Source organism: Artibeus jamaicensis, unplaced genomic scaffold (assembly GCF_021234435.1).
Source record: "Artibeus jamaicensis isolate MK-2021 breed Jamaican fruit bat unplaced genomic scaffold, CSHL_Jam_final contig_685, whole genome shotgun sequence".
Lineage (NCBI taxonomy): Eukaryota > Metazoa > Chordata > Mammalia > Chiroptera > Phyllostomidae > Artibeus > Artibeus jamaicensis.
In genome coordinates this window covers 15,695,407-15,719,484 of record NW_026521924.1, presented here as the reverse complement: position 1 = coordinate 15,719,484, position 24,078 = coordinate 15,695,407, and the positions used below count along the sequence as shown (strand labels likewise).

The 24,078-nt window shown below is 46.4% G+C and overlaps 1 protein-coding gene and 1 non-coding gene across 4 annotated transcripts in view; both read right to left on the bottom strand.

The window, feature by feature from the left end:
• TM9SF4 (transmembrane 9 superfamily member 4) overlaps positions 1 to 24,078 on the bottom strand; it is a 69,203-nt gene that overhangs the window by 32,263 nt on the left and 12,862 nt on the right. For 2 of the 3 annotated variants that reach the window (XM_037143201.2, XM_053671114.1), the window contains exons 2-9: positions 13,011 to 13,127; positions 10,695 to 10,794; positions 6,088 to 6,256; positions 5,858 to 5,987; positions 4,908 to 5,031; positions 3,536 to 3,654; positions 3,329 to 3,440; positions 1,943 to 2,013 (exon numbers count right to left, since the gene is read on the bottom strand). In XM_037143201.2, the coding sequence (XP_036999096.1) occupies positions 1,943 to 2,013; positions 3,329 to 3,440; positions 3,536 to 3,654; positions 4,908 to 5,031; positions 5,858 to 5,987; positions 6,088 to 6,256; positions 10,695 to 10,794; positions 13,011 to 13,127 (942 nt within the window). The remainder of the gene's footprint in view (positions 1 to 1,942; positions 2,014 to 3,328; positions 3,441 to 3,535; positions 3,655 to 4,907; positions 5,032 to 5,857; positions 5,988 to 6,087; positions 6,257 to 10,694; positions 10,795 to 13,010; positions 13,128 to 24,078) is intronic. The other variant, XM_037143202.2, reaches the window with a different exon arrangement.
• On the bottom strand, positions 14,416 to 14,550 carry LOC119047811 (small nucleolar RNA SNORA5). The gene has a single exon (XR_005082204.1). It is a non-coding gene; the product is annotated as a small nucleolar RNA SNORA5 (small nucleolar RNA).

The following is a 24,078-nucleotide window of genomic DNA, read 5'->3' as shown; positions in this document are numbered from 1 at the left end:
GGAGAAGTCAGCTCCCGCAGGGACCACCCAAGGGCACACTCTAACTAGGGTGGAGGGTTCCTCAGGTGTCAGTCAGCTCTGCTCTGACACAGAAGTGTTAAGTGACACAATGAAGACAATAAAGTGCTTCCCAGAGAGCTGTCACATGGGACAAGGAGGGTACAAACATGAGACTTACAGCTACATAAAATCTCCTCTCCAAATCTAAAGCATGGAAAAATAATGTAAACATCAACATACTAAATGCTAACTATGATTGTTTTTGGGTGGTGAGATTTAGAAGCGATATTTATTTTCCTGCCCTGAGGACATTTTTTCATTGTTTGTTTAGAAAGAGAGGAGGGGACGAAGGTAGAGAAGCAGACATTGGTGTGAGAGAGAAACATTGACTGGTTGCCTTTTGAATGCTCCCCGACCAGGGACTGGACCCACAACCTGGGCATGTGCCTGGACTGGGAATCACAACCATGACCTTTCAGCCTGTGGGATGATGCCCAAGCAACTTAGCCACACTGGCCAAGGTGAAGCAATTGATATTTTTAATGGTTATAAAAATAATATGTGCTATAATTGTATAATAAAAAAGTTTTAAAAAACCGGTATATAGAATGATATTCAAATGATCAAAAAGTAATAAATGTTTACTCTAGAAATTTTTTAAAAAATCTAGAAATACTGCCTTGGCTGGTATGGCTCAGTGGATTGGGCACCGGCCTGCAAACCAAAAGGTCACTGGTTTGATTCCCAGTCAGGGCACACGCCTGGGTTGTGGGCCAGGTCCCCAGTTGGGGGCGAGCAAGAGGCAATGAATCAATGTTTCTCTCCCTGTCTTGCTCCCTTTTCTCTGAAAATAAATAAATAAAATTTTTAAAAGTATCTAGAAAAACTGAACAAGATATAAAATGCGTAAGTACTGAAAGAGTTCAAAAATATATAGAAAGTTAAATGATTTATATACAATGACAGCACTGTTTTATTTCCTTTAGTCCTTTCTGTATGTCTACGTGTACATGTATACATAACTCATCAACAGTGAAATTGGGATACTGACTATGCACTTGTTATTTTCAGGGGATGTTTGATTGTGAACATTTCCTCATGCCAATAAACACTCCCTAGAAGTACTATTTTAATGTCTGCACACTTTTCCATTGTGCAGCTATACCATAATATAACCAATCATCATTATAAAATACTAGACAATAACCAGTATACTTAAATTATAAATAAAGCTGCAATAAATATATCTAGACCAGGTCTTTGTGTTTCTGACACTTTCCTTAGGAAAATTCTAAAAGGATTACCGGGTCCAAACAAGCTGACTATTACAGTATGTGCTGTACTGTATGTACCGCCAATGATTACTTTTCAGAAAACTACCCCTTTACACCTGCGTGGGTAGCAGAGAAGGGTGCTTATCGCGTGTCAACTTGCCCAAAACCAGTTCCACACGAAGACAAAAATCTGTGCTATCTTTAAGGTCCGAAACTGCCTTCTCATGACTTTTCGAATCTGCAATTTTGGGGGTCATCTCTGAGGTAAAAGTGGTTTTTCATGTTTCCTAGCCATATACAGTTCCTGCTCAAATTCTTTGTTCATCTCACAGTATAGATTGTAGACTGAAAAATATATTTTATACCAATTCTTTTAACTGTATAATCTTTTATCGTAGTTTTAAAATATTTAATGTCAAATTCATCAAGTTTTTTTTTCTATGATTTCTTTCACTGTTTTATACTTAGAAATTAGAAAGCTTATCTTCATCCTTCTGGGTCATTAAACTTTTTTTTTCCCCGTTAAACATCTTTAAGGTTAACTACGTAAATCATCTTTCACACACACACACACACACACACACACACCCCAGGCCTACAGCCCTACAGCCCCACTGCTGCCTGCCCTCCCTCTCCCAGCCCACCCCTCCCCAGCCAAGACCTCGTACAATGTCATCCTCTTTGTTATAGTTGGCGATGTCCTTCCGGAGGGTCCGAATGATGATCATGCTCAGGATGCCTGGAACGAACAGGAGTGGCAGAGTCATCGGCATCGCCCACCCAGTCTTCTGTGCTACACGCCCCCCTGGGACTGGGGTCTCACTGAGGGATGATGTCTCCCTCCAGTGAAAACTGGCTGTGCAGCCTCGGATCCACTCCTGGGCATAGCTCTACTCTGGCTACTCCAGCAGGGGTGCACTAAGGGCTACCCCCAGGCAGGCAAAACGTTGCTGGGATTGGCACAGGAAGCCAGAGAACACTGCTTTTTATTCCAGGGAGAACAGCATCCCAGCTACTCCGTGGCCTGGTCCTACCAGTTTCTCCAGCCTCCCCTCCTCCCAGGCCCCCCCCCCCGCCCCACCCCGTTCTTCACTGCTCTCGTTATCGGTTCCCGGCTGCATCGCTCTCTCACCTCCACGCCTTTACCCAGGCTCTCCTTTGCCTGGAATGCCCCACTCTGTGTGACTGACCCCTACTCGAGCCTTAAGACTCACCCCAGGCATCTTTGCCTTTCAACACCCCAACCAGTTCAGAGGCGCCCCCGCTTGGATTTCCACAGCACCATTTACCTCTTCAGGCAGCACAGGGCACTGGTTACAACAATGGGTTGTGTGACTCTGAACTAACCTACTCATGGGACTTCAAGGACTGACATGCTTGTAAAGTGCCTATTAGCACAGCAGCTGGGCCCTGGGTTAAATGTTTATTACATTAAACAGTAACCAGTATTACCTTTACTTCTCACATGATACTGAATGGTCAGTTTCATTTCGCCTCTACTCACCACCCGCCCGCCGTCCTACTGCAGGGCAGTGACGGGCCCCTGCTGGGCCAGCCTTTCCCTGGTCTTCACAGGGTGGCTCCCCCTCAGAGAAGCGTTCTCTAAAGCAGCCTTCACCTTTTCCTCACGGCTGTGTATCTGGTCACCTTGCTTACCTGCTTCATAGCACTGATCACTGTTTCTTTGCTTTTTTCCTCTCCCCCACCAGCAGAATACAGACTCTGAGGGCAGCAACTGGGTTGCGTCTGCTCACCACCATATCCCCAGCATGTGGCACGGCGCCCTCAGAAAATGTGCAGCAACAAAGTCTTGTTGACTGACTGTGTGCATGAGAGGTGTCCACATCCCCTAGGAGCTCTCCAGAGTCGTGACCAAATATTACTCACCTTTGTGTACCTGATGCTTAGCTCTGTGTACACAGAGCCCTGAGGGCTGTTCTTGTACATGCTTGGCCCCAAGAACCACCGAGAAGTGGGTGGGTAAGTGATGTGACGCCTCAGCCCCTTATCCCTCATCCCCTTGTCCTCTCCACCCCCAACCCACAGTCTCTTACCTGATAGGAAGAAGACCACGACTACGGAGTTAATGATAGAAAACCAGTGGATCTGCACGTCACTCATGGTCAGGTAGGTGTCCCAGCGAGAGGCCCATTTGATGTCACTTTCCTGGTGGGGGGAGCAAGCACTTAAGAGCCCTGCTAGACCATTCCTGCCCAGACCAGAACCCTCCTCCCCTGCTGGGGGCTTCAGCCCTTTCTCACCTCCCAGTGCACAGAGTAGGTGAAGTACAGCTGATTTTCCTTGTTGGGGTCAATTTCTTGGGGCGAGGAGCTGGTACCCTCAGGCAGGGTGCATGAACTCTTCTCATCTATTTTGAGGTCTGTGAGAGACAGAGAGTCAGTCTGTTCCTGTGGGGGCCACTGCTGCTACCCCGGGGCTGTTCTGCAGAGCGCCTTCGGAAGCGGCCTGAGGGGAAGGCATGCTGCTGGGCCCCAGGGTCTGAGTGCAGGCTGGGAGAACAGCTCCCCAGGGTCCTGACCTTCCAAAGGGCCTTAGGGGCTGCAGAGATGGGTGTGTGTGGGGAGGGGTCTCAGCCCCTCCTTTAATCAACCCACCTTCTTTCACTCAATTCAAACATTCATCTCCCATTCCACCAGTCCCATTCAACATGCGGAACAACACGGACTCATCCTATCGATGTTTACTCATTCCCTGAGTCTCCAAACTTCTGGCTCTTCAGTTATCCTGTTATCTGCCCATTTGCTCAACCAAAAAACATACCGTAAGCACCTACTCTGTCCCAGATACTGTGCTAGAGATAAAATGATGGGAAAAGCAAAGTGTCCAACCTCAAAGAGCCAGTGGGAGAGAGACAATGACCAAAGCATCACACAGGAGCTGCAAAGCTGTGCTCGTGACACTCACAGAGGAGAGGCAGTGTGAGGCTCTGAAAGCAGAGGATGTTTACACAAGACTTCTATGATTCTGTTTGAAAACTAGGTTCCACAGCTTCAAAACAAACCAAGAAGCCCACGCCCTGAAACCTACAACTACTGTGGACAAGCCCACGCCCTGAAACCTACAACTACTGTGGACAAAGCGCCAGGCCTCCTCAATCCAAGGGCGCTCTGTGGTAAGCAAGTGCTGACAGGAGGTCAGACCAGGCCTGCTGACCCGGGGCCAATTTCGGTCTACACCAATCACGCACACAGAGGATGAGAAACACAGAAGCTGGCTGCCTGAGAACTCTGTCTGTGTGTTGCCCCATTTTCTTCAAACGAGGGGGAGATGGCCTGTTCTTATGAGGCCCAGGCAAGCCTCAAGTGGCTATTTGGTCTCGGCCAAGCCAGCAACCTCTTGGAGCCTCTGCTTCCTCATCTATAATCACCAGTACATCAGGGGGCTGCCAGAGGTAGTAAACTGGTAAGGCGCTGGGCCAGGATACAAGAGATGTCAGTTCTCCCCGTCCCCGGCTTCTCTAATGGGAATGCAGTGAGACCCTACCTCGGCTGGCTCCATCTGCCTCACTGGGGCCGATGAGCCATTTGAGGAATCAGGTGTGAGAAGACCCTGGGTGTGGAAGCCCAGGCCCATCCACCAGCCCTGCCCCTCTGGTCACACCTCCCCACTCACCCTCCAGCCTGATGCTCTGGGGAATCACCTCGAAGCGGACGACACGGTATGTGTGCTCTTGGTCCTCCTCCAGGTCCTCTCGGTGGTAGTAAAGGATGAAGGAGAGGTGGTTGTGCAGGTAGATCTAAAACCGACCGACAGAGAAACCAAGGTAAGGAGGAGCCGAGAAACCACCAGAAATCCACTCTGGCAGCCCACCCCAGGTGTCAAGGAACTCCCCTCATCTAACAGACCGGCTGTCCCAACCGTCCAAAAGCAATGCTCTCGCAGCTGCCTGTTCTCGGACGCCTGCCAGGGCTCCCTAGGGTTTTCCAGGCAACAGTCCATCTCCAGGCCTGGCATTCGGAGCCTTCCATCACCTGACTGTCATCACCTTCTAAGACACATTGGGTCACCCTGTCTCCCCGAGCTGCTCCCTGCCCCACGAACAGTCCCCACACTGCAGCCTTGTTCACGGCATTCACTCCCATCGGAGTGCTGCCCTGACTTTGCTGAGCTCAGGCCCACCTGTCTATAAGGCCCACGTCCTGGGAGGAAGCCTGAACGCAGGCCGAGCATCCCAGCTACTCCACCGGCACTGACAGCCACAGCAGTGGCATGGTCAGAGAATGGCACGGGGCTTAAGGGGCAGGGTCTCACACTGGCAGTTCTCTTCCTAATTAGGACAGAAGCCCTCTGAGGACAGGAGCTGTACCTCAATAGAGATGTTTTGTCCTTGGGTATTTTTGGAGGGTTTAGTCTCACACATGGGAATCTGATTTTTAGGGACTGTGCCTTCCACCTGCCAGAGCCTCGTCCAAGGCCTAGAGGAAGCTGCCTCGGCCAGCCCCAACTTTTCTATTGACATGATAAGCCTAGAGCTTAATATTTCCCTCTCCTTTGTGGTTCTGACCGCTCGTGACTTTGGAGTGAGGCTTCCCCGGCCCTCTGAGCACCCCCAGACCCTCTACCTTGTTGCCATCTGTGAAGCCAAGCCGGTAGCCATGTTCAAACTGCACGTCTTTTTCCTTCTTCTTGTCGTCACCGTCGCGGCTGGAATAGAGCTCCAGCCGGGTGGCCACAGGCAGGTTGTCGGCAATGCTGGAGGACCCAGGAACTCACTCAGTCCTCTGAACCACCTCCCCCATCGGGGCCCTCCCCAGTGGGACCCGAGGCTGGCAGGGAGCAGAGGACGCCTTACAGGTGGACATAGTAGTCCTCCGTGATCCGCTCTGCCACGAGCCGGCTCTTTTCCCGGTTCAGCATCACTGGCTTGTTGGACTCGCTGCACAGAACCTCACACTTCTTTTCGCTGTTCATGAGAACCTGGAAAGGGGTGTTGACAATCCGGTCCCCTCTCAGCACCTCTCCTGCCATAAGAGAGACAGATGGAGCTCAGAGCTTCAGCCCTGAGGTTGCTGAGGTCAGGAGAGCCACAGAGACCCAGGGCTGACTTGCAGGGCCATCGCCACCTGTTTGGGCTCCGCTGGGCCTTTGACTCCCACCCGTTGGCCTCTCCTCCCTTTCTGTGCCCTGGCACCACCAGACTCTCTCATCAAACAGACCATCTCATTCCGCGCGTCTGGGCCTCAGGTTGCTTCCTCTGCCTTGGAGTGCCACTACCTGGCCCCGGTTTCTGAGAAGCTCCTCCTCAGATGTCCAGCTCAGCGCCCCTTTCACCCTGGGAAGCCCGTCCTGACTTCTTCAGGACAAAGCTCATCGCTCCCTCCTCTGCCTTCCCTCTGCACCAAGGAAGCATCACAGAGGCGGCTCTGCCACCTGGGAGGTAGGTAAGTCATTTAACCTCACTGGGCCCTGATTTCCTCATCTGTAAAATGGGGATAACAGCACCCGCCTCACCAGATTACAGTGAGAAATAAAGTACCAGTCACAGAGTAGGCAGGCAACAAAGACTATTTTTTAAAAATACTTTATTAATTTATTTTTAGAGAGAGGGGAAGAGAGGTGGAAAGAGAGAGAAACATAGATGTGAGAGATAAACATCAATCAGTTGACTCATACACACCCCGATGGCAACCCAGGCATGTGCCCCGACCAGGAATAGCACCAGTGGCCTCTTGCTTTGCGGAATGACGCCCAGACAACTGAGCCACACCGGTCAGGGCAACAAATATTATTTTCATCATCAGCATCATCTCTGTGCCTTTTCTTATGTCAATAATGTGACTCTGCACAGTGTTACTACATTAAGTTTCTGTCTCCCCTGACTATGAGTTTTTTTTTAGGGCAGACAGTGTTTCTTATTTATCTCTGTGTCTTTAGATCCTGATTTAGTCAAGGAAGGGAGTGGGGTAAAACCAGTACCTGAGATTTTCAGCTAAAGCATCTATTTACTTAATGAATGGCACGGCCCTCGCATGCCTGCTTCTGAGGAACCTGCTGCCAGATGTCATGCTCACAGGCACCAGGCAGCTGGGGATTGTTAGCTGAACCCAATGGTGTTTTTGTTCTGAGTCACTCTAACAATGCTGTTGTGATGATGCGCAACGGGACAAGCCAAAGGAGACAAACTGAAAAAGGCCAACGGGCAGGACTAACACTTGCCAACCAGCGTGGACCTCGTTGATGTGGCTCTCTCCGCCTAGTCACTTACATGCTCGTTCATTTCCAAATAGATACTGGACACTGGCTATGTCCTAGGCCATAAAGATAGAATATTGAACAGACATACACATGAGGCTTATGGTCTCATGGGAAGAAGAACTTTGATTAAATATTCAGAATAATGAGAACATACTGTACAAGAGGAACTTGCTCTAGACGTGGGGGAATGGGTCTAGGAAAGTTTCTCTGAGGAAGTGATGCTTGAAATGAACTATAAAGGAAGAGAAGCATTAACTAGGTAAAGAGATAAGGGAAGAATATTCTAGACAGATGGAACAGAATGTGCAAAGGCCCCTTAAGGGTGAGGGAAGCAAGGTAAAATTGAGAGGCCTGGGGGGCTGCCATGCAGAGAGCAACGTGAGGCAAGCTGGAGAGGTGGGCTGGACCTGGGTCTCAGGGACTGGGAGCCACACTGAAGTTGGGACTTACCCAGAGAGCGACAAAAGCCAACGAAAGGTTTCTAGCAGAGCTAGAGAAAAACGCTGTCTGATTCTGGTTACAGAAAACTCTCCCTGGATGTTTTGTGAAGAAAACACAGAAAATGCAAGGGATGATGGCAGTCTGTCACGCAAGTGAGCAACGACAGTGGCTGGACGGGAGGGTGTGATGAGGGTGGCAACAAGTGCACAGATCCAACGCTACCAAGGAGGTGAAATCTGGGGGACCAGGTCCTGACTGATGAGTGAGGAGTGGTGCACACTGGGAAGACAGGAAGCACAGCAAATCTAGGCTGAAGGCAGTTTTTCAGCTTGCCAAGCCTGACCTCATGTATTGGAATGGAGTTAGTTACCCAGATAGAAGGCTCAGAAGAGGTTACACTGATGGAAACTGTGAGTGGTTATATATAGACGGCAGGGTCACAAGCTCAGGAAGAACATACAGAGAGAGGAACAGGGCTGCAGTCCAAGTGCGATGGGTATCACTTCTTGATATTTAGAAATTAAATTTAAACCAAGAAAGAGAACATACTGGTCGGGAATGGCTCATTTCTAATACGGAAGTATTCCTTCTAACTTTAAAACTGCGAGCAGGTAGCCAGCCAGGCTAAAAGGGCTATAAGCTGTGAACGTGGACCCTCCAAGAGAGTGTGAGGTGGTCCTTCAGCACACCTGCTGCAGATGCTCCAACACGACCCCCGCCCACCCAGAGAGGAAGCTCCCAGTGTGCAGATGGTCATGAGTAGAGCTCTCAGACCACCCAGTCATGCCTTTCTGGGAAGGCAGCCTGGGACAAAAGAAAGAATGTGGCTTTAGAGTTAAAAAAAAACAACAACTTGGGCTAATACCTCAATTTCTCTACCAACCGGACACGTGACCCTGAGCAAGTCTTTCTGAGCCTGAAAGCTGCCATCCCCTTTCCTATGACACAGGGCAATTATATTTGGTTCTGCAGTTACTACAGGAATCAACTAAGATCACGTGCAGAGTAAAGTGCTTAAGGCTATGGCCAGAGTTCCTGCATTCTGTCACTGCTAGGTGAGTGACCTGGGGCAAGTAACTTCACCTCTTTGTGCCTCAGTCTCCTTATCTATGATTACGGGCTGGTAAGAGTAGCTCTGTGATAGGTCTGTTGTGAGAATTAACTAAGTTAAAGCACTGAACTGTTTAGAAGAGTGCCTGACTCAAAGGAAAAGCCCGGCAAGCATTAACGGTGATGATGATGATAATGTATAGAGTACAAGGCTTACAATGCAACAGACATTCAATCAAGGATGTTTCTGCTCCACTCATTAGGACACTGATACTGAACGTCTACTGTGTGTTAGGCACTGGGTCAGACAAGGGTGGTGGGGTGGTGGTGGGGGCGTGGGGGGTAATAAGATATGATCCCTCTGTTCAGAGAGCCCCTAGGCCATGAAAGGAGGCACTACACAAAGACAGAATGAGATAATATATGGCAGGCTAACTCTTGTACACAGAAGTTGCTATTCCTAGCAGGCAGGACCATTTCCCCAGCTTCATGGAAAATGCGGCAGAAGCTCAGAAAGGTTAAGGGTCACCTGGTATCACACTGAAGTGTGTCCAACTGCAGAGCCTTGGGGTGCCAACGAATCCGCACCAGCTCACAGGGGAAGGGAGGGGCTGCTATGAGGGGCCTGGTGTCAGGAAGCCTGGCGATCCAGCTGGTCAGGGGTCCCAGACAGACAGGCAAGGTGGCCAGAGCACGATATGGTGTGGAGAGAAAAGCCAAGGGCTAGTGGCAGGCAGCAGGAGGAGCCCAGATGGTCTGTGGAAGTCAGCCTAGGCCCCAAGACCAACTTCTGTTCAAGAGTATAAGGCAAGACTTTGAGTCAGGCGGTGCTGCCTGCTTTGGTTAAACTGGCTCCAAGGCCTGCCCCACACTCTTCTGGGGCTCCTAAAACCTGGCAGTAGACACACTTGACGGTGAGGGGTTCTGGAAACATCTGAGCCATGGGTAGCCCTGATGGAGAAGGCATTCCTTTCCGGGTTCTGCTCAAGAGCCAGTTCTCTCCCTTCTCCTTCCTGAGGCGTAAGAGAAGAGTTAAGTCTCTGAAGTTCTTTGAAGTCAGGGAGAGCATCTTTCTGTATTTTCATCTCCAGGCCTTAACGCTGAGACAGGCACAGAAATAAGCACTAACAGGTGTGTCCTGAATAGACGCCACCACGTCTTTTCCTTTAAGCCTGAAATTCTGACAAATAGACAGTTATTTTAATTAGAATAAAACAGCTGCTACATGTGGAACACTTGTGCCAGATGTTGCCCCGTGCGCCTCACACACCATTTGAGGTGAGTCGTGCGCAGCGTAACAAGAACTACGGCGCTGTCTCCTGCTTCCTTTAGGGCCAGGAGTGATCACTCCCTCTTTTAATTAAAAGTAGAGTGGGTTATAGAAACAAGAGAGAGAAAGGTATGATATTTAGCAATCAAGGGAGAACCAAGGGCTCCAAGTCTGAAGCCTACCTAGCTGATGCCAAGGCTAGCTCACACATCGATCCACGGTATAACCAGAGAAAAGTCACTTCACCTACAAAATGGGAATAAAAATAACAGCTACCTCCCTAGGGCAGTTCTGAGGGCTAAATAAACTAATATGTATGTAAACTTTGCAGAATGTACCCAACACATATTAAGTGTTACATAAAGGTTAACTGTCATCATCATCAGAAAAAGGTCTGGGTTTCCACTGGGACAGGCTGACAGCAGTGAGAGAGAAGAACTTACCCAGATTCTCTGCCTTGTAGGTTATTTTTAAGGGCTGGCAGAAGGGCAGTGAGTAGTACTCATAAGGTAGCTGGGTTCGAGAGCTGGTGAGCTTCACTGCCTGGTGGGAGAAGAGAGGCCATTATTTGCAATCCGGACTGTTTTAGTAACCCTCCCCGGTGCCTGCACATCTTTGGCACACTCGGTAATGTTGTCTAAGGGCAAACGAACTGCTACAGACACAACCGTAGCACACCATGTACTCTACTGCCCACGATCCTGAATTACTTCACACTTCACGGGTTTATGAGACTACATCACAGACTGTTTAAAGCCACAAACAAATTCGATATATACTAAGGGTTTTCAACATGCTGATATCCTTTGATCCTATTCATTTCACTCCTGGGCATCTTTCCTACAGAAATAACTCCAAATGAGGAAAACGTTTAGGAACGGAGATGTTCACTCCTTATTCACAATCACAACGGTCTCTGGCTCCCAGTTCCGTGAGCCCATCAGGTGGCTTGTAAACGATGCCCCAAATAAGCGTGATGTGTAGCAATCTGAAATTGTGATAATACCTCAAATTTGGTGGCAAACAAAGGGACACATACATGTGAAGGCCTGTCACGTGGATGGCCCTTTGTGACTCTGTCTTCTGCTTCTCCTTTTGAATGCTATGACACTCAGAACAGAATAAAAACCTGATTTTCACACAATCTCACTGCTTTATCTTTGCATTGAGCAGCAAAGATGTGGTTCACATCAACATGGTAACAAAGCAAGAAATACATTTATTTTAGGAGCAGAATTCAAATTTTAACTTTATAAGTTCTGCTAGCTCTTTTTATAGCATCACTAAGAATATGTACGATGACTCAAAAATTTCAACCACACGTTATTTTGTCTATGGGGTCTGATGGGGGTGTGAGAATGCCAAGTGTCCTACACTGTAAACACTGCACAGAAAAAAAAGACTAACAGACTGAAGTATTAAGAATGTGTACTTGGGCGATGGTAGAGGGGAGTCCCTTTAGGTGGGAACCTGTGTACAAGGTGACACCCCTCCCCTGGTGGCAGTCCATCTCCAATGTCTTGTTCATAAGGACAGAGAGAGCCGGTTCTCTTGCCTCAGTTTGGAGCCACTCTGAAGGGCCAGCCATTCCAGCTCCAGAATGTCCCACAGGCCTCAGCGGTACCACAGCCCAGTGTCCCCTGCGTCTAGTCCCACGTCCCTCACTCTCACCAAGCGGCCAACCCAGGAGTCTCCCCAACACATCTCTCACACCAAATCTCCACCTTTGAGTTTGTCTCCTAGGAAACCAGATCCAAGAAGATCTGCTACCAACCCCCAGCCCTGCCTGGGGCTCTGAGAATGCCACCAACAGTCCACTGTTTCAGAGACATGATCAAGAAGCCAGCCTGCCCACTGCCCAGGTCAACCACTTTCTTAGTGACTCCCTTCCGATCCCCACCCCCACCACATAAATGGGCACCCAGCCTGACAAGGGCAGGCAGCCCAGTCGGAAGGCTTCTCTCTGGATTCTGGCTGAGGGCAATGCTTCTTAAATCCTTGTCGTTCATGTACCAATTTGCCCTACCTACTTATCATTTATTCTACTGTTTACTTGGATCTGACTCATTTTCCAGTAAATACGTTTAAGAAGCAAACATTATATCAGTATTAAGACAGAAAATCAACAATGACAGCCATGAAATTATGAGTTGAAGTACTAGCTATATTTTCTAATATACATTGTAAAAAGTTATTAAAATAAATTTGTCAAGCCCCTAAAATCATCTCATATACCACCACCCAGATATGCAGCACACAGTTTACAGATAATGAAATGAAGACTCTAGCTGGTGGCAGAAGCTGAAATTGAAAAAAGAGGTCAGAATAGGCTGTATATGTACAGATGAGTTACACGGGAAGGCTGGTCAGAGAGGAAAGGGAGCAGATGAAAGAGCAAGGCAGTCGTCACAGAGGCAGCAGGCTGAGACAGACAAAGAAATGGAGACGGGGTGGGGTGGGGGGAGTAACACACGTGACAGTGAAAGTGAGAGGGAAACAGAGACGCAGAAACGAAGACACAGCCAGAGAGAGAGGGAGGGACACGGAGAGGACGCCCGCACACGGGCGGGGATGCGGGCTCCCGAGGGACTCGACTTGCAGCCTGCGCAGCACCCGCTGAACCCTCTTCGCCCAGCGCCCAGTCTAACTGGCACTGGTCCTCGTTCTCTGCAGCCACAGGAGGGGTGCAACCAGCTCGCTGTGGTCCTCCAGCTGCACTGGCCAGCACAGAGGCTCTGGCAGTCCAGAAAAACACTTACCTTGATTTCTACAGGGTCGTTCTGGTGGAAGTTCATTGGCGCGACCCCGGGGACATAGAAGGCTCTTGTTTCACAGGTGAGGGAGAGAAGGAGCAGAGACCACCGGAACCAATCCTGCTGGGAGAGAGATGCTAAGGTTGGAACGAGGGAAAGGAGTGAACATGCCCCTGGGGGCAGACCAAGTCATAGCACCTTTCTGTCTACTTTAACTGACCCAGTCTCGTCCCCACTCTGGGAAGCCCAAGGCCCTTCTAAGTGCTGCCTCCTAATCCCCTCAACAGTGCTACAGGAACCAGTTCTGCACTTCCAGACATAACAATACAATAAGTGAATTAATGAACTGGGGCAGAAGAGAAGACTAATACAGGAGCCACATTTCTGCACTTCTGAATCAATGTTCTTTTTTAAACTTCTTTTTTCTTAGATTCATTTATTTTTAGAGCGAGGGAAGGAAAGGGAGAGAAACATCACTGTGTGGTTGCCTCTCGAGTGCCCCCCACTGGAGACCAGGCCTGCAACCCAGGCATGTGCCCTGACTGGGAATCAAACCGGTGACCCTTTGGTTCACAGGCTGGCACTCAATCCACTGAGCCACACCAGCCAGGGCTGGATCAATGTTCTCTTAACCATTTCATACTGTATATAACTCTCCTGTAGAACTAGCTCCAGTGTTCCACTGATTCTCATTTCTCTGTATAGTAACAGGCTTGCTTTGCCAGGAAGCCCCTCCATTACCAATATATTTTCCTATGAGCCTTCTTCAAAGTTGCTGACCTCATCACTTCCCATTCTCCTCCTCACTCAGCTACAGCTGCACTGGCCGGCCTTCTGGTCTCTTGACAGCAAGCCTTCTGCACCCCCCGGGGCCACAGCCTTTCCTGCTCCCTCGGCCAGAATCCCCTTCCCTCAGACACCTCCATGGCTCATCTCATTCCTAGTTCATTCGAGTCTCCTCAATGTAACTTCCTCAAAGAAGCCTTTATTGACGATCCTAACTAAAATAGCAATCTCAAGGCTCCCACTACCCATTTCTCCATCTCCTAACTCCACTTCTCTTCACGGACTTGTCTGTTTGACTCATACAATATGTAATTGTTTCTTGTGTATCACCTGTCCCCTCCACTTGAATGTAATTTCTGTGGGGGGGGGGGGGGACTGAGTCTCCAGGACCCAGCATGGCAAAAGCACTGATTTATTATCAGTAAATAATCTGCATGCAGAGTAGTCACCTGGAGATCAAAGGCAAGAAAGATCAGGCCTCAGGAAATTCACCCCGTCAAAGAATTCTTCTCCCCCTTGAGGAACTAGAAGAGCTTCCTACTTCTCTCTGCCTGGTCTGAACAAGGAACTTTTGTCATCCACACTTGGATCACCAACTCGATCTTTTTTTCTTCTTCCTTTTTCTTGGTGTCTGTAACCAAATTTATCCCTGAGGCCCAGCAGAGGCGATCAGGGCCCATGAGTCACAGTGTTCCTGTGGCAGCCTTCTGGGCCAGTGCCGACCATGGGTGGGGCAGGCACCGAATTTGACACGGCTGCAGGCCGCCTCACTCTTGCTTCTGCACCTGCCTCCTCTCTCCACCCGTAACTGCAGCAGCGTTTCAGACCTTCGCTTCCTCCCGCCCGAACACTGGCTACAGCCCCCTGGTCGTTTGCCTCGGCAGCCCCTCCATCCTTCAAGTTACCCCCGAGCCCCCAACCCACACACGTGATGATTCTTTCTGAAACTTAGGAAGCAGAATCCCTCAGGGGCCTGGCACATACAGACTCATCTGCATTTTTACTAGGAGCTGAAGTTGGGAAAAATGGCTTTAATTAAAAGTTTGAGGTTCTGAGCTCAGCACACCTTTTTGTTTTTAAACAGATACCCAGATTGGTCCAAGTCTTAAAAACAATATATCCATACAACGTTTTCCCCAACGTGTTGTGAGCGTTGTATGTATCTGCCAACTGTTTTTTTTTTAAAGACTTTTATTTATTTATCTTTAGAGGGGAAGGGAAGGAGAGAGAAATATCGGTGTATGGTTGCCTCTCATGGGTCCCCTGCTGGGACCTGGCCTGCAACCCAGGCATGTACCCTGCGCCTGGGAATCAAACCGTGATCCTTTGGTTCGCAGGCCCATGCTCAATCCACTGAGCTACACCAGCCAGGGCTGTATCTGCCAACTAATGTTCATTACTAAATATGAGATAATAGTTTGACCCCAATAAAAAATAAAAAATGGCTAAGAGAGTTATATTGTATTTGATAGTTAGAAGGTCAGCAAAATTAGGGATGAGAGGGGGAAAATCTTTAAAGGAAATGACGAGACTAGAAAGTAGAAAATTGCCTAACGGGGCAGGATTCTGTATAGAAACACAGTATTCCCCGATCCCACCTCCATCCTTTAAAAAAAAATCTATTTTTAAATAAGTTCAAATTCACAGGAGAGCTGCAAAGGTACGACGACAGTTCCCATGTACCCTTCACCCAGTCTCCTCTGACGTGAACACCTGACACAATCATGAGTGAAGAAGCTTTTAATAAATAACTACCTTTAAAAAGTTTTGAGCCCTGGCCAGTGTGGCTCAGTTGGTTGGAGCATCCTCCCATAACCGAAAGGCTGTGGGTCTGATTCCCAGTCTGGGCAGGTACCTACCTAGCGAGTTCAATCCCCAGTCCAGGTTGCAGTCGTGTGTGACCCCCGCTCCGGTCCAGACACGGGCAATCCCCGGTCTGGGCACGTATGGGAGGCACCCAACTGATGCTTCTCTCTCGCATCGATGTCTCTCTCTCTCCCTTCCTCACTCTCTAAAACTAATAAAAAATGTCCTCAGGTGAGGATAAAAAAAAGCTCTGAAAAAGTAAAATCCCTACAAGTAAATAATTCAAACAGTAGAAATGGTACACCATGAAAAAGAAACCTTCCTCCCACTTCAGCTCCCCACAGACAACTGCTCTCACCAGCTGTCTCACCTGAAAACCCCTCCAGAGACACTCTGTGCATGCGCAGGGGGAACAGCTCAGTGTGCGGGTTTGTCTTGAACACAACAACAAACAGATCTTTATTCTTTCTTTCTGCGGTGGTGCCTTCTGACTGTGGCTGGTCACAGCATCTGATTTCCTCTTGATCAGAGGATTTCCTCCACTTGACTGGTCCCCAAAAGATTTGGGCTCCCTCTTTGGAGCCCTTTTTGCTGGGCCTCACTGGTCAGTCCTTAGAATGTAAGTGCTTCCTTCCCGTGAGAGCAATAAACCCTGTCCTCTTTTCTTCCTCTAATTCCTCTTTGTACTTGAATTCCAGTTAAATAAAATGTAAGGAAGACAAATCCTGGGGTACTGGCATAAACTGTCATTCAAAAGTTGTTTAATGTTTTTTAATTGATTGATTTGAGAGAGAGGGAGAGACGTGAGTTTGCTGTTCCAGTTAGCTGTGCTTTCACTGGTTGCTTCTTGTATGTGTCCTGACTGGAGATCAACCCCGCAACCATGGCGTATCAGGACAATGCTCTAACCAACTGAGCTACTCTGCCGAAGCCCAAAAGTTGTTTTAAAATAAAAATAACCCAACCCTGCATTTCTGAAAAAAGACGCAGAAAACAGACAACCCCGACTGGTGTAGCGCAGCTGGTTGGGCACAGCACAGCAAAGTGAAAGCTCCAGGGGTGGGGGTTTCAGTTTCAGTCCGGGCACGTGCCTGAGCTGTGGCTTCAGTCCGTAGTCAGACACATACAAGGGGCAACCGAAGGATGTTTCTCTCCCTCTCTTTCTCCCTCCCTTCCCCTCTCTCTGAAAATAAATACAATCTTAAAAAAAAACAACCCTCACACAAAGAAAGACCGACAAATCTCAAATCAATGTATCTTAGAGGAAGGACCAACAGATAAAAAACAGATGGCAAATATTCCCATAATATGCTTGATTCTCTGAATAACATAAATTGGCAACCAAAAGCATTTTAGAAGTTCACATTAGAATTCATGATTGCGCCAGGATGACACTGCCAGTTTTTTTATTTTTTAAAGATTTTATTTATTTACTTTTAGAGAGAGGGGAAGAAAGGAAGAAAGAGGAGAGAAACAACAATGTGTGAGAGCTGCACTGATCGGTTCCCTCTCACACACCCCCAACCAGGTGACATGGCCCGCAACCCAGGCATGTGCCCTGACTGGGGATTGAACCGACGACCCTTTGGTCCGAAGGCTGGCACTCAGTCCACAGAGCCACACCAGCCCTGGCAACACTGTCAGTTTTAGATACTAAATTGTCGTTAAAAAAAAGATTTTATTTATTTATTTTTAGAGAGAGGGGGAGGGACAGAGGGACAGTGAAAGAGAGAGAAACACTGCTGGATTGCCTCTCAGATGCACCCCAACTGGCGACTAAACACACAACCCAGGCAGGCGCCCTCAGGGAATCGAACCAGCAACCTTTCTGTTTTCAGGATGACGCTCAACCGAGCCACACCGGACAGGGCTAAAATGTCACTGTTCTGGTATTCTCACATGCTGGAAGGATTACAAACAAGAACACATCTAAGGAGCAACTTGGCACTCTGTACCAAAAGCCCCCCAAAAGTGCACTTTCCCCGTTGAATACGGTCACTTAGGCATCTGCCATCTCTCCAGCTGCACTGATCACTTATCTAGCTTTGTTGGCAGGGGTACTCAATTCTTATTGAACAAATTAATAAGCACAAACCAACTTCTGATCTATAAAACTATCCACTTACATAAAGGTTGAATACTGTGTTTTAATCTTTGCTGTATGCCTCTAGAATCTATTTTTTTTTAAGTCTCAAATTTATGGAGTTTTTAACACTTTCCACCATTCTACCTGTCCAAGGACCTACTGTCTTTACCATGTATAATGCACACTTTTTTGTCCTAATTTTTGAGAAAAAAATAAGGGTGCACATTCTACATGGGAATAATCATTCCATACCATGGGTATAATAATGGGCATAACAATCCCGCTTCACTGTGCAGGCACATTCTACATGGCAAAACACAGTAGTTTCAGAATCCCTAAGGATATCTACTATGCCTACACCCTATCTGTATGCAAAGAAGAATGATTCTCAATGCTGATGGTATCAGAATAATCTGGGGAGTAAATGGATTAAATTCCCAATCAAAAGTCATAGTGGCTGAAAAACAAACAAAACCCACCAAGATCCAGAGATATGCTGTATGTAAGATTCACTTTAGATCTAAAGACACATAAGGTTGAAAGTGAAGGTACAGAAAAAGATATTCTACGTAAATGGTAACAACAACAAAAAGCAGAGATGGCTCCTTATATCATACAAAATAGATATTCAGTAAAAAAAAAAAAAAAAAACCTGCCTAGAGACAAAGATCATTATATATAATGACAAAAGGGTCAATTCAATAGAAGATGTAACAATTAAAGATACATATACAACTAACATCAAAGCACCTAAACACATAAAGCAAATATGGACAGATCTGAAGGGGGAAATGGAAAACAATACAATAATAGTGGGGACTTCAATATTTTATTTACAATAATGGATAGAACAGCCACACAGAAAAATGAGTAAGAGCTGACTGGAACAACATGACAAACAAAAGGGACCTAGCAGATGCAATACCCGCCCCAATAGCAGAGTACATTTCTTCAAGTGCACGTGGAACGTTCCCCAGGAGAGATCACATGTCAGGTTACCAAACAAGCCTTAAATTTAGGACTGAAATCATTCCATGTATCTTTCCTGACCACAATGGAATGAAACTAGAAACCAGTAACAGCAAAAAACAGAAAAATCCACAAATACGTGAAAATTAAACAACACACTCTGGAACAGCCATTAGGTTAAAGAGGAAACCAAATGAGAATTTCTAAAGTACCTCAGAAAAAAGAAAATGAAAATACAACATACCAAAACTTACAGGGCACAATAAAAGCTGTACTAAGAGGGGAATTTATAGTGGTGAATGCCTACATTAAAAAGGAAATCTGAGTTCCTTCCGCCAATATGGAGGCATAGGTGGAGACGACGTGCTTTCTCCCACAACCAAGCTGAGAGACAACAAAATATTAGCAACAGAAAACACAGCCAGAACACAGAAAATTGAACTTTTCGGAAGTCTGATAACAACAAATTCTTCAGCCTGACCGGTAAGAGGGGCGAAGCCAGCAGCTGGTGGAGCAGGGTTGCACAGGAAAACTCGGTCAGACGGACTCAGGCGCGCGGATCCCAGGCGTGGGGTTGCAATGGGCGGACCCAGTGAGGGACTCAGTGAGCGACCCAGTGAGCGATCAGCATAGCCAGCGAGGGTGCAGGGCAGCGGGTTGACTGTGGTCCCGCATTCGTGTGCAGATAGACCAAGGAGAGAGTGGGCAGTAAGACAATGGGACTGAGCAGGCCCCAGTGGCGAGAGGCAGCAGAGAGGCAGCAGAGGGAATTGCCATTTCCCTGCTCTGACCCCACCCCCACATACAGCATCACAACCCAGCGACCTGGGTGGCCCCACCTTGGTAAACACCTAAGGCTCCACTCCTCATAATTAACAGGTGCAAACAGACCAAAAATGGCTCAAGAAGATCTCAAAGCCCCAGAGCCCATAAATCTAAGTGACGAAGAAATAGCAAAACTTCCAGATGCACAGTTCAAAACACTGGTCATCAGGATGCTCACAGAACTGGTTGATTATAGTCACAAATTAGAGGAACATATGAAGGCTAAACTAATTGAAATGAAGGGAATTGCACAGGAAACCAATAGTGATGAAGAGGAAACTGGGACTCAAATCAAGGGAGTGGACCAGAAGGAAGAAAATAATGGCCAAACAGAAAAATATGAAGAAACAAGAATTCAAAAAAATGAGAAGAGACTTAGGAACCTCCAGGACATCTTTAAACACTCCAACATCCGAATTATAGGGGTACCAGAAGGGGGAAAGGAACAGTCACGAGTGAAAACCTTATTTGAACAAATAATAAAGGAGAATTTCCCCAATTTGGCAAAGGAAATAGACTTCCAGGAAATCCAGGAAGCTCAGAGTCCCAAAGAAGTTGGATCCAAGAAGGAACACACCAAGGCACATCATAATTACATTAGCCAAGATGAAAATGAAGGAGAGAATCCTAGGAGCAGCAAGAGATAAGGGAACAGTCACCTACAAAGGAGTTCCCATCAGACTGTCAGCAGATTTCTCAAAAGAGACCTTACAGGCAAGAAGGGGCTGGAAAGAGGTATTCCAAGTCATGAAATCCAAAGACCTACATCCAAGATTGCTCTATCCAGCAAAGCTTTCATTTAGAATGGAAGGGCAGATAAAGTGCTTCTCAGATAAGATCAAATTCAAGAAGTTCATCATCACCAAGCCCTTATTATGTGAAATGTTAAAGCGACTTACCTAAGAAAAAGAAGATAAAAAATATGAACAGTGAAAGGACAGCAAACTCACAGTTATTAAGAACCACACCTAAAATAAAAGCAAACTAAGAGGACACCTAGATCAGGAGCAGAACCACAGAAATGAAGATCACATGGAGGGTTAGCAACAGGAAAGTGGGAGAAGGAGAAGGGGGGAGAAGGTACAGAAAATAAGTAGCATAGATGGTAGGTAGAAAATAGATAGGGGGGAGGGCAAGAATAGTATGGGAAATATAGAATCTAAAGAACTTGAGACACATGGTCATAAACTAAAGGGGGGGAATGGTGGGGGAGGAGGGGTGCAGGATGGAGGGGAATGAAGGGGGAAATAGAACAACTGTAACGGCATAATTAATAAAATATATTTTTTAAAAAAAGAACATCTGAGGAAAAAAATCCTAACTTTATACATCTCAAGGAAGTAGAAACAAAACAAACTAAGCCCAAAGTTAGCAGAAGGGAGGAAATAATAAAGATTAGAGCAGAAATATATAAAAAAGAGAATTTTTTTAAAAAGAAGAAATGCAACAGAACCAAGAGTTGGTTGTCTGAAAAGATAAACTTGATAAACACTAAGCAATACTAATAAAGGAAAAAAAGAGAGGATCCCCACCAAAATGGAGTCAAGAAATAGAAAACCTCAACAGACCAGTAAAAAAAATGAGGTTTAGTCAATAATCAAAAACCTCCAACAAACCAAAGTCCAGGGTCAGATGGCTTCACAAGGTGCATTCTACCAAACATTCAAAGAATTAATACCAATATTTGAACTCTTCTAAAAAAGCAGAAGAGGGAACATTTTCAAACTTATTTTATGAGATCAGTACCATACCAATATCAAAGCAAAGATAGTATGAGAAAACAACAGGTCAATATCCTTGATGAATATAAATAGAAAATTCCAAAAAAAAAAAAAAAAGAAAAGAAAAAAGAAAATTCCTTGCCCTGGCTGGTGTAGCTCAGTGGATTGAGCTGGGGCCTGCGAACCAGACAAATCGAGGTTCGATTCCGGTCAGGGCACATTCCTGGGTTGCAGGACAGTTCCCTGCAGGCCAATTCCCAACAGGGGACGCACAAAAGGCAACCCATACATTGATGTTTCCTTCTCTCTCTCCCTCTCTCCTTCCCTTTCCCTCTAAAGATAAATAAATAAAATCTTAAAAAAAAAAAAAGAAAATTCCTTGATTATAAATAGAAAAATCCTTGATAAAATATTAGCAAACCAAATTTAGCAATACGTTCAAAGAATCATACACCAAAGTCAAGTGAGCTTTATCCATGGGATGCAAAGATGATTCAACATATAAAAACCAATCAATGTGATACACCACGTTAAGTGAGAAAACCCCCAAATGATCGTTTCGACATAGAAAAAACATGACAAAGTTCAACGTCTATTCACAATTATAATTCTCAACAAAATATGTATAAAAGGACCTTACCTCAACACAATAAAGGCCATATATGAAAACTATATAGTTAATATTATTTTCTAAGTTTACTGCATTTATTGGGATGTCAGTAGTTAATATTAACATTATTAGATCTTGCTAATCGAAAACTTACATGTTTCAAATTGCCCCTCCTGGGAAGCCATATACAATACTTTTATTTTTATAACCTTATCTGATATGTAAATTGAAACCAGGACAGAGGATTACAGTCTCCTGGATTATCAAGCCAATTAAATATAATAAGTCACCCCAGCTCTACCTTCTTTTGAAACCATAGTCTTCCAATCTTAGCAGAGAGAAACACCACTCTTGGGAACTCAGGGGCTCCCCGAGAGCTCCAGTTGTGTTGCAGAGGAATAAAAAGCAAATCTTCAAAGACGTCAATATGCTTCCATACCAAAGTCTCAAACCAATGGAGCATGTACACATATACAAAACAAAAACAAACAATAGGACACAACAATGAGGATAATACCCTGGTGGAAAACAACACTGAAAAAGCAACAGGAAGCCACAGAATCATTGAGCACCTACAAAGTAAGTATAAGACACTATGGTAGACACAATACCTTCCTTTCATTTAGTCTGTCCCTGCTTTGTGCTAAGCACTCCAAAAACACCGATTTGTGCTATCCTCATGACTACAACTTCATGGGGATTTCTGTCATCATTTCAGACGATTGCTGGTTAACTTGAGACCCAGAGATGAAATAAATTGCCCAAGGTCAGAATGTAGAAAAACAACCCTGGCTAGTGTGGCTCAGGCCGGCCTGCCAACCAAAGGGTCAGTGCTTTGATTCCTAGTCTAGGGCATATGCCTACGTTGCAGGCCAGGCCCCCAGTAGGGGGCGCATAAGAGGCAACCACATATTGATGTTTCTCCCCTTCTCCCCCCCAACCCCTCTGTCTAAAAATAAATAAATAGAATCTTTAAAAAAGAAAAGAATGTAGAGAAACAGGTAAGCTCTTTTTAGGTAGGTGAACTGCATTAAAAGAAGATGAGCATGCAATGATGATATTGCTAAAAGCTGCAGCTAGTACTGAACGCTGATGATTCCTGGCCCAGCAGTTCTAGGTTCTTTTCATGCAATAACCCAATTAATTTTCACAACAACAATCCTGTAAAGTAGAGACTCATCATTCTCATTTCACAGATCAGGAAACTGAGGCTCGAAGAGGCAACATAACACTGGCTGAGTTCAGGACTTAAACCCAGGCAGTCTGACCCCATAGTTCACTATTTACTGAGCACCTACTATTCGTCAGGCACTGTGCCAGCTTCACAGGATGCATGCCCACTAGAAGTCTTCAGCCAGCTGGGGGACAGAGAAGTCACGGGCTAACCACAATACTAAGTTCCAGATGCTATGGTGGAGTAAGAGGCTAAGGACAGTGCGTCGGGGAGTACACAAGAGTACACAGGGGTGCAGATCTAAGAACTCAAATCTTCTAGAAGGCCAAAGGGAAAGAAGAGGGAAGGAAGAAGTGTTCCAGAAAGAGCAAACCTCCAGCACAAAACCCTGTGGGAAACCATAAGGAAGTTTTGGCAAGGGCTGCTGCTTCTCAAACTTTAATGTGCATACAGATCACCTATAGACCTTACTAAACTGCAGGTTCTAATTCAGCAGGTCTGGGGTGGGCACTGACATCCTGCATTTCTAACAAGCTCCCCGATATGACACTTCTGGTCCTTGGACCACCTTTTGAATAGCAAGCATGAATCAGTTTGTGTAGGCAGGAGGCTGGAAAACAGGTAAGGGACACAACCCACAAAGGCCACACTGAGGAGTCTGGGCTTTGTCCTTAGTGCGGGGAGGAGATACTTTAGATAGGAAATGGACAAATTATATCCTCGGTTTTAAAGATTGTTCAGGATGCTGAAAGTGTGAGTGTGAGTAAGTGTGTGTCTGTGTGTGCGTGGTTGTGTGTTTGGGGGAGAGGCAGTGTGCAGCCCATTTCTACCCTGGAGACAGTAATTTCCAGTTCTAAATTTGACATCTATTAAGTATAAATGAAATAACCTATAAATTCTTGGTCAGATGTGAAAAGAAGCAGCAGCCAGGTGGTGAAGCAGAATGACAGACAGCAGTTCTGTAATTTGAGCATGCAAGAAAATCACCACGAGGACTTATAAAACAGATTTCTGAGTCGGCCCCTGAAAGCATCTTCTTTAGTAGGTCTGCAGAAGAGCCTGAAATTTTACATTTCTGGCCAGTTTCCAGGAAATAC